The following is a 10,705-nucleotide window of genomic DNA, read 5'->3' as shown; positions in this document are numbered from 1 at the left end:
CGTCCTTAAGCCGGCTCCGCCCCCTCCCGGAACGCGCGCTTTCTCGGCTCCGCCCCTCAGCCCTCGGCTCTCCCTTTCCAGCCGTGGCGCGTTGGGAACTGGGTGTGACGTAAGGCCCCGCGCTTGGCGCGGCCTCACCCACATGTGGATGTCCGCGAAGCGGAAAGCGACCTGGTGGGTTGGCCTGTGGGGTGGTTGGCATGGGGTGCAATGATAGCGCCGCGGGGGCAGTGATGTCACTGGTCATGCCTGATTCCCTTCTGGACCTTTCCTAGGAAACTGTCGTGGGCAGGGGAAAGGGGGGGAAACAGATGCCCTCAGTTTCTCCCGTCTTTCTTGTTTCTGCTTTATTTCTGTCTTTTTTTGCGCGTTTTGGTTGGAGATACCCGTGTACTGGGTTCTATGCTTTACATTTATTTAGCATTAGTTATAGATCTTCTCTTCTTGAATAAACCTTCATTTGAGCACCTATTAAATACCAAAGCACTTGACCGATCTTGATGCACTGAAGTTAGACATAATCTCTGTTCACAATCTCTATCCTAAATACACACTTGTAAGCTTGAGTTTAAGTGCTATAGGCATGTACATCTATAGTGAGGTCACAAGGAGGGAAGATTAATTCTGCCATCAAACAACAGCATGGTATACAATAGTCTCCCTGTATCTGTGGTTTCGCTTTCCATGGTTTCAGTTAGTGATCAACTAGACTGAAAATATTAAATGGAAAACTCCAGAAATAAACAACTCATAATTTTAAATTGTGCCCCTTTCTGAGTACTGTGAAGATCTGCCATCCTGCTCTATCCAGCCTGGGATGTGAATCATCCCTTTGTCTAGGGCTCCCCGCTGGTCGGTGACTTAGCCATCCCAGCTGTTAGATCAACTGTCTTGGTGTCATAGTGCGGGTGCAGTGGAAAGAGCTCAAATTTGGAAACCTCTCTCACCTGTTGTTTCCCTGTCCATTAACTGGCTGGGAAACTGGCTGGTGAGGCACTTTGGTAGCGGTAAAAATCCGTTTGGTTTTCAAAAACAGCTTTTTGAAATGTAATTCATATACCATGCAATATTCCCATTTAAAGCGTGCCATTCAAATGGTTTCTATTATATACTCAGAATTGTGCAACCATCACCACAATTTTAGAACACTTTCATCACCCCCAAAAAGAAACCTGTACTCATTAATAGTCATTGCCCATCTCCCTCCCCACCCCACCAGCTCTAAGGAATCTCAAATCTGTTTTGCCTATTTTGGACATTTCATAGAAATGGAATCACATAATATGTAGTCCTTTGTGACTGGTTTCTTTGACTTGGCATAACGTTTCCAACGTTCATCCATGTTGTCGTATGTATTAGTATTTCATTCCTTTTCATTGCTGGCTAATATTCCATTGTATAGATGTATCACATTTTATTTTTTTTTGTCAGTTGACAGAGTTTTGAGTGGTTTCCACTTTTTAACTAATATAAACAATGCTGCTATGAACTTTCATGTACAAGTTTTTGTATGAACATACATTTTCAGTTTGTTTGGAAATATACCTAGAACTGGAATTGCTGGGTTGTATGATAACATTTTGTTTAACATTTTGAGGAGCTGCCATTTAATTCTAGATACCCTAGTGGGAGTGAAATGGTATCTTATTGTGGTTTTAATTTGCATTGCCCTAATAATCTTTGTGTGTAGGGGGGATGGATGGCCATTTTAGATCTTCTTCAGAGAAATGTTTATTCAGATACCTTGCCCATTTTTTAGTTGGGTTATTAATCTTTTTATTATTGAGTTGTACGAATTAATGATTTGATTCTTGTTGGACTTAAAATAGTCATCTGGAATAGTATCGGTATTTAAGGTACTTGAGATCCAGAGATTTGGTGATGACTCAACATCTCTTTTACATATTACTCAGAAACATCCTTGTCCACTTTCATGGTTTCAGTCAGGGACTTACTTACATGTTTATGGTTTCCTAATTGATATTTACAGCATTGAACCCATCCTTAGTTCCATGCTTAAATTTCAGCAGCCTACTGGAATATTTACCTGGATATTTTAGAGGCTTATAAAAACGAACACGTCCAAAATTAAAATAAAAATAATCATTTTAATAATCTACCTCTCCTCTGCCCCTTAAATGTCTCTGCTAAAACTTTTTCTCTTCCCCTCATCAATTCTACTTCCTGTATATCAAAAAAAAAATATATATATATATATACATATATATATATGTATGTATGTTTTCCTCTCTATCTCCTACCCCACCACCCTCATCACCATTTATCAGGGCCCCATTAATTCACTTATCTGGAGAATTAGAAAGTATCTTAGAAACTAAATTAGTGTTTGTGGAGTTTTTGTAGCTTTAAGCACTTTATTTTGAGTTACAATATAAGGAAATAGGGTTATGCGAAGAATTATTACCTTGGAGCTGGAGTCATAGTTCACAAAGATGAAATGGGATACGGTGTACCTGAGGAAAAAATTTTAGCATGGTTTTCCCCAATAATTGTGTTTTGAACTTTGCAATGATTCCTTGTGCTTTTGTGCATTTATTAATTTCAAATCATTATATTGGCTAAACTGTACCATTTCTAAACTTTCTTGTATCCTCCCCGGAAAGAAGAGATTAAATTAATTTTTTACCTTTTTAACACCTAAATACTTTTCAATGTGATGTAATGTAAAAATTAAGTGAGGAGGCAAATATTAATTGTAAAATCTATGTGATTTTTGGTGTTCACCTTACAATATGGGTGTTCATCGTACAATTCTCTCCATTACGTTTGAACATTTTTATAATAAAATGTTCCGAGCAAAGAACCTAAGTCAGGTCATGATACCACATGCTTTGAAACTATCAGTGGCTTCTCGTAAGTCCGAAAACCTTACTAACAATCTGCGATTCTCTGCATAATCTGTTCCTTCTCTGCTACTCTCCCCCTTGTTCGCTATGCTTTAGGCACAGAGTTTCTCACACTCCATGTAGCCTCAACCCTGCACCTTTGAATGAGCTGTTCCCTCTTCCTGGGATATCAGCCACCCCTCCGCACAACATACACCTAAAGCTGGGCTCCTACTCAGACCTCAGGCCTTCTCTTGCTCCTTGGTTTAGATGGTTAGATCTCTTGTTTACACACACTTGTAAGCACGTCGTAATCAAACAAGAGTAATTATGTAATTATTTCTGTGATTTTGTGTTTTATGTCTGTCTTTCCCACTCGACCATAAGTTCCTTGAAGACAGAGCCCATACCTGTTTTGTCCACTGTTTTATACCTAGTACCAGTACCTGGCACGTGGTAAGCCTTCAATAATACTTGTTGAGTGAATGAAGGAAAGCAAAGTATTCGTTTTCGATTGATTGAATAGAATAGATTTAGAACAGAATTTAGAATAGATTGCCTAAAAAGTCTCCAAGTAGGCAACTGATTTGCTGAAAGCAGGGAAGATTGTCCTAGCAAAGACATGGAAGTCAGGCTAGAGGGCTTGTGTGTCATTCATGCCTGAATCTCCAGCACCTAGAACAGGGCCAGGCTGTTGATTGAGTGGCCATGTGGAATGTGCTTCCAGTACTTTAAAATATGAGGTGATCAGGACTGGACTCCCATGGTAGTAAGAATGGAAGGTAAACAGTGAATGGGTCAACTCTGAGAGGGTGGGCCTTACTGGTCCTGGTGATGGGAATACAGGTGGCCCTCCATATCCACGGGTTCCATATCTATGGTTTCAACCAAACACAGATCAAAAATGTTCCAAAAAATATTACATTGTTGCTGACATGTACTATGTATTTAGGCTATGATGGCTGCGTGCACAGTCTGAACATGTACAGCTTTTTCTCTTAGTATTGTTCCCTAAACAATACAGTATGACAACTACTTACATAGTATTTATATTGTATTAGGCATTATAACTAGGATAGAGATGATTTAAAGAGCGCAGGAAGATGTGCATAGGTTATATGCAAATACTATGCCACTTTGTATGAGTAACTTGAGCATCCTCAGGTTTTGGTATCTGCGGAGGGTCCTGGAACCAATCCCGCATGGATCCCAGAAGCACCTAGCAGCACCCAGCAGCATCCAGCGGCTGGCAGCTTCCTCTGGCACCACATAAGGGATTTTCTAAGGTGAGACACTGCCCCGTAACACAGCTTTTCTTAGCATCCTAAAGGGAAGATTTATGAAAAAATTCTAGAGGGCAGATTTTTATTGAGTTCTGCCAGTGTGACATCTCAACAACTTCTCTGTCATCCAGTGAGCCACAGCCATGCTCTTTCCGACAAGGTCTGCATCTCAGCGCTTGCAGTGGGGACGTCTTTTGGGGGACTCTATTTCAGACCTGGGTAATGCTTCTTATATCTGTTATTCCTATATTCTTTAGCCCTCTCTTTACTTCTTACTAGTTAAGCTTCATTACTCCTATCTCTAGTTGTAGTGAATTCTTTATATTAAACGTTCTCTGTTCAAATTACTATGTCTTTTATTTCTCTTGGTTGAACCCCTCGTGATTCAGAATTGCAGACTGGAGTGTTTCCCCAAGATACGGCTGGGATGTAGAGGAGAAGGAGAGAGAAGCTCGATCAACTTCTACGTTGTGGCTTGGGAGACCAGGTGGAAGGACAGTGATGCCATTAACGAGGAAGGAAAATGAGGGCAGGTAGGGCAGAATGTTGAGTTCAATTTGGGACCTGTAGAATTTGAGGTGTTGCTGGGACAGCCTAATGAAGATGTCCAATGAGTACTGGTTATAACAACCTGGGGCTCAGGGGAGAGCTGGGTGGAATAGACAGAACTGGAATTACCAGTACAGAGAGGACCAAGGAAATCTTACCTTGAATAAGCAAAATCCTTAAAGGAGTGATGTGTGGGTGTCCTCAGACAACCAATAGCAGATAAAGTGACCAAACAGCCACTCATTGCTTGTAAATACGAACATGGAAGTCAGAACTTGAGACTTAGTTAGGGCAGATTTTTATGAATCCGCTTAGGAGTAAGAGGAAATTAAGAACATGTTTAGTTAGTATGATGACTATGGCTGTATAATTGTGGTGAGACAACCAATCACTTTGGAGCACTAAAGAAAAATTCAGCTTAAAAAAAGGAATTAGAGGCCTTCTCCAGCTACCTAGAGAAATCTGGTAAAGAGATAAAGGTAGCAAAAGTTAGAATACCAAAATTAAAACTCAGACATTTAACATATAAAGAAAATGTTTATCTTAGAATGATTATATTACTACCATGTTTCCCTGAAAATAAGACGTAGCCGGACCATCAGCTCTAATGCATCTTTTGGAGCAGAAATTAACATAAGACCCGGTCTTATTTTATATTATGTTATATAAGACCCGGTCTTAAATTATATTAAAGTAAGACCGGGTCTTATGTTAATTTCTGCTCCAAAAGACGCATTAGAGCTGATGGTCCGGCTACATCTTATTTTCCAGGAAACACGGTAATACAGGCTGGTGATAAAAATTCAAACAATAAGTATGCATGTAAAAAGTGAAAGTCCTCCTTTCCATCGCCTTTCTTTCCCAGTCTCAGAAGTTACCCCAGTTAAAAATGTAATGTATAACCTTTTAGATCTTTAGTAGACAAATTAAAAAAAAAATTTTACAAAACACATGGAATCGTGCTATACATATTCTCTTATTTTGATGTGCTATTCTGTGACTTGTTTTTTCACTTAGCAATCTAAATACCCCAAATATTTTTCCATATTAGTACACACAGATTTAGCTCATATTTCAAAACAATTGCGTGTTATTACATTGTAAATATGAGATGCTGTTATCTATTTTATCATTCCCCTTTTATGAAAATAACAAACCAGCCATATAAAGAGCAGGGAAAACTGTGTTACGGAGAAGAATCAGCCAGGGCTTAAAGGCACTGAGGTGAGAACCTTTGGCAGTTTCCAGGACCCAAGAGACCAGACTGTGGGCACCCCATGATCACAGCTAAGTACTGGAGGGGCTTGTGGTGCTCAGAGCAGGGTCTGGACCGCCTGGAGTTGAGCCCTGCCTCCCTACTGACTAACTGAGAGACCCTTGGCAAGTTTAACCTCTGTACCTTGTTTGCTTCATCTGTAAAGTAGGAATTATGAGAATACCTACCTCATAGGCTTGTTGTCAGGATTCCATGAGTTAGTAAATATAAAGGATTTGAACAATTACCTAGCCCATAAGTTAGCAATTATTACGCAGGTTATAGAAAGGATGTAGGATGTTATTTAAATGCAGTGGGACACTATTAAAATGTTTTAAGCAAGGAATGGCTTGAATCGATTTTTATAAAATCACACTCCCCATTAGATGGAAAATGGGTTGGAAGGAGATGAAAACTAGAAGACAAGTTAGGAAGCTATTGCATTAGTCCAGGAAAGAGACCATTGCAATAGGGTGGTGGCAAAGGAAATGAAGAGAAACAGACGGATTTTAAATCTAGTTTGAGGACAGAATTGAGTGGACTTGTAGGAGGGTAAGGGGATAGAAACTGTCAAGAAGGGGTTAGGGGGGCTGTGGTGCTCCAGACTGAGATGGAAAAGGCTGAAAGAAGGAGAGAAAGGTAGAAGGGTTTGGCTTTTGAACTCAGTAAGTTTAAGATGCTATGAAACCAAAGTGGAAGTTGTCAAGTCGGCAGTTGGATAACATACAAAATTGGATATACATTAAAATCTTATCCATCTGGAATTTATAAATCATACTTGTTTTCACTCATGAATTTTTATTCAATGGGTAGTAATTAAGAAACTATGCACTGAACACTAAACAATTTTGTTGGCAATGGAACATTTAATTAGGTTTTTTTCTCTGAGTATGCAAGTGATGTTAAATCTTGCATGTACACTGTTGGCTGTCTAATATTTTACTATATGGCTGTACATGATTTATTTAATAATTTTCTTGTTTTTTCTAATTGTTCAACATTTCAAGTAATGCTTCAATGAATATTTTTGTACATAAATCTATATCTGAGTTTTTTATTTTTTTGCTTAGGATAGATTCCTAGGAGAAATACTTTTTCAACAAGTATGATTTTTTTTAGGACTTTTGAAACACATTGTGAAATTACTTTCCAGAAAAATTGTATTAATTTACATTCCTACTCACAATCCATTAATGTTCACCATACAGTTGCAATCAAAATGAAAAACTTTGCTAATCTAATGGGTGAAAAATGACATCTTGTAAATTGTTTCATTTGCATTTCTTTAACAGCCAGTGACAGGAATTATCTCTACTAATCTATTGCTTTTACCACCGAATGGTGGTGGTGGTTCTCCTGGCCTTTAATTCTCTCTCCGCCCCCCTATCCCTTTCACCTGGTTAATTACTACCTATTCTTCACCTTTTATTCTCCAGTGCCACCCCCCCCCCAGTATTAACTGCCCTCCTTCCTATCTCTGGTACATCTATTTTATTTGATATATGTTCTCATAAACCCACCTTCCTTTCCTTCAGAGTACTTAAAAATAAGTATTCTGAAATTCTTGTAATCATATATTTATTTGTTGAAGTGTTTAGTTAATGCTGACTTCCCCCAAAACTCTAAGCTTCAAGAAGGCTTGCCTGCTGATCTTTGAATCGCAACTCAATAAACAGTGTGAAATGAACGAATACATGAAAAAATGAATAGGATCTGGGAGGAGAGAGGTGCTATGACTGGCTAGCCTGGGTCATGTGATGACCTATGCTGGGAAGCAGGTCACTTACTGGAAAAAGAAGTAATAGCATGAATATGGTCAATGGGAAATCATTGTGAGCTGGGCAGCTATCCCAGTTTGTATCGAGCACAAAAAATTCTAAATTTTCATGTAATCAGAACTACAGATTTTCTGTTAGGAATTTCTTTATTACATTAAAGCTGAGAAAGTCTTTTCTCATCCTGAAATAAGAGAAAGGTAGCCTGACATTTTCTTCTAGGTTTTTTTTCTTTTGATGATTTTATTTAAACATTTTTAGTAATTAGGCAGTTTTCATTATGAAAACAAGAAAACATAGAAAACAGGGTTTGACATGCAGGAGCAAAGTATCTAATCTGAACAGAAGAGAAAGAGAGGGTAAAACTCTCTTAGTCTTCTGATATTTGCCTTATCAGACAAATATGATATGAGAGATTTTCTTTTGCTGATTTGTTATGGGAAAATGAAATTTCTTAATGTTAATATTGTCTTCACTAGAATATTTACAGAGCCAACACCATGAAAAAAAGACTCAAAGAGTAGACTAAGTTTTTTAAAAAATGTAACACAAATCCTTTCAGACCACATGAGCATGACAAGGTGAGAGGTCACATGACCAGTTACAAACCAGTATTTGATGCTCAACCAGCTAAATCTCTGTAACTCTATCCCTCATCCCCGGTTAGCCCCAATTTCTCCTGATTAGTCCAAGAAATTTCTAGTGGGGTGTCTCCCACTTGCTTCCTCCTCATGGCATTTCTCTACTATTCCCAGCCCGGAGTTGGTGGCTTTAATTTAGATTGCATGGTTTGCCTCTCAGTGTCTTATGGCGACTCTTGTGCTGTAGCTCTTTTGTTTGATACCTTCCCTCTTAAGGTCTTAAATGGGCTACTAGTGTACTGAGAGATTTTGTTTATAAAGTCCTTGCTTATAAATTACAAAGATATGCTATACTTTCTCCTATTTACTGTTTTCATCTATCACATACAGGTTGAATTCTATCTAGCGTCTACTTTTGTGTGTGGTGTGAGATATAAGTCATTTTATTTTTCTCCATATAGATATCACCAGTTTTTCCAATACAGTTTCAGTCAACGTCAGACTGTATATATGATGGTGGTCCCGTAAGATTATAATGGAGCTGAAAAATCCCTATTGCCAAGTGATCTCGTAGACATTGTAATATTGCAGTGCAACACGTTACCCACGTGTTTGTAGTAATACTGGTCTAATCAAACCTATTCACTGCCATCTTACAAACGTATACAGTTATGTACAATAACTAATACTTGATAATAAATGAATATGTTACTGGTTTGTGTATTTATTATACTATACTTTATATCATAGTTTAGTGTGTACTCTTTCTACTGATTAAAAAACTGTTTACTGTAAAACAGTATGCTGTGTTATGCCAGCAGCAGCCTCATATATCCCATGTTTACCATGTCTCTCGATTGCATCATTTTCTCTTGTGCTTGATTTAATCTCATGTTGTTTTGTTCATCATGGCCATGTTTGGCCCCCAAGCGTTCAAACATGGCGAAATCGCCTAACAACCCATTTCTCAGAACAAATCTCCATCATTAAGCAACGTATGACCATACGGGGCATTAAATAACTTTGTAAAAAAATAACTTTTTATTTAATTAATAACTTTGTGGTGCTGCCTTTTTTAAATAGTAAATTCCCATATAGACAGGTCTATCTCTAAGCTATCTAGTACTCTGTTTCATGGGTCTGATTGTGTTTGCAACAATACTGCTTTTTAAAAAATTATTAGTAAGGCTTGATAGTATTTCTTCAAAACTGGTAGAACAAGTAGCACTTTGTGATGGTCTTTTTGATCTGTCAACTTGGCTAATTATTCCAGGTGTTGTGCAGGTATTTTGTAGATGTGATTCAAGTCCATTAATCTGCTGACTTTAAGTAAGGAAAATGATCTTAGACAAACTGGGTGGGCCTGATACAATCAGTTTAAAGGTTTTGAGAGCAGAGATGAGGCTTCCCTAAGGAAGAAATTTATCCTGTGGATAACAGCTTCAGGCCATGCCTAAGAGTTTTGGCCTGCTTTTTCTGAGAGCCTGCCTGCCCTATGAATTTCAGACTTGCCTAGGCAACCCCCACAATCATGTGAACCAAATTCTTGCAATGAATTTTTTAATATATATTTCCTACTGGTTCCATTTCTTTGGTTTATACCTAACTGATACATTCTCTTTATGCTTTTTTCTAAAAGATTGACTTATTTATTTATAAATCTTTATTTTCTAAATAAATTAGAGATATTTATTGCATTCCTCAAAAAAATCCATGTGAAATTTTGATTTTTGATTGCATCAAATTTATTGGTTAACTTGGCGAGAATTGACATCTCTATGATATTGCCATTCATCTCAAGAATATGGCTGTCTCTGCATTTATTCAGATGAAATTCTATGTCTTTCATAAAAGTTTTGAAGTTTTTTTTTCACAAGACATCTTATGTAGTCCTCATTAATGCCCAAATACTTTACATTTTTTGGTTACTTTGAATAGTGTTTTATTTTGAATTATCTTTTCTAGTTGGTTCTTGATGGTGTGAGAAATGCTATTGGTTTCGTTTGTTGATTTTATATGCAGAAAACTTCTTTATTAGTTCTAATAGTTTATATCTAGATTCTATTGCTGTTTCGCTCGCAAATAATGATAATTTTATCTCTTCCTTTCCAATTTTGTGTGCCTCTTATTGCTTGATAGAAGATGGAAGGAGAAATATAAAGATTTAAAGAAATAGGAACATTGTAGTGGATTTCTCTTTTGCAATCTTCACCTACCCTCTAGCTATGTCCTGAAAGAACCCAGAAACACTGAGAAATGCTTTCATGAAATGAACACCACCTTTAAAAAATAGAGCGATAGTGACTGTTCTTTATCAGTAGAAAGCTTCTGTAGATAATATGAGGTAGAGGATGACCCACTATTTCTAATTTGGACCAATTAAACAAATGCCAACTAGTCAAGATATTCCTGGAGT

General features: G+C 37.7%; 1 protein-coding gene across 1 annotated transcript in view; it reads left to right on the top strand.

The window, feature by feature from the left end:
• The first annotated feature begins 87 nt into the window (after positions 1-87).
• Positions 88-10,705, top strand: part of LOC308508341 (nmrA-like family domain-containing protein 1) — a 34,067-nt gene continuing 23,449 nt past the window's right edge. The window contains exons 1-4 of the mRNA XM_081074803.1: positions 88-174; positions 4,011-4,132; positions 4,261-4,348; positions 4,519-4,662. Coding sequence (XP_080930929.1) covers positions 4,653-4,662 — 10 coding nt within the window. The 5' untranslated portion in view covers positions 88-174; positions 4,011-4,132; positions 4,261-4,348; positions 4,519-4,652. The remainder of the gene's footprint in view (positions 175-4,010; positions 4,133-4,260; positions 4,349-4,518; positions 4,663-10,705) is intronic.

Source organism: Rhinolophus hipposideros, assembly GCF_964194185.1.
Source record: "Rhinolophus hipposideros genome assembly, chromosome: 2".
Lineage (NCBI taxonomy): Eukaryota > Metazoa > Chordata > Mammalia > Chiroptera > Rhinolophidae > Rhinolophus > Rhinolophus hipposideros.
This window is presented reverse-complemented; position numbering and strand designations above follow the sequence as displayed.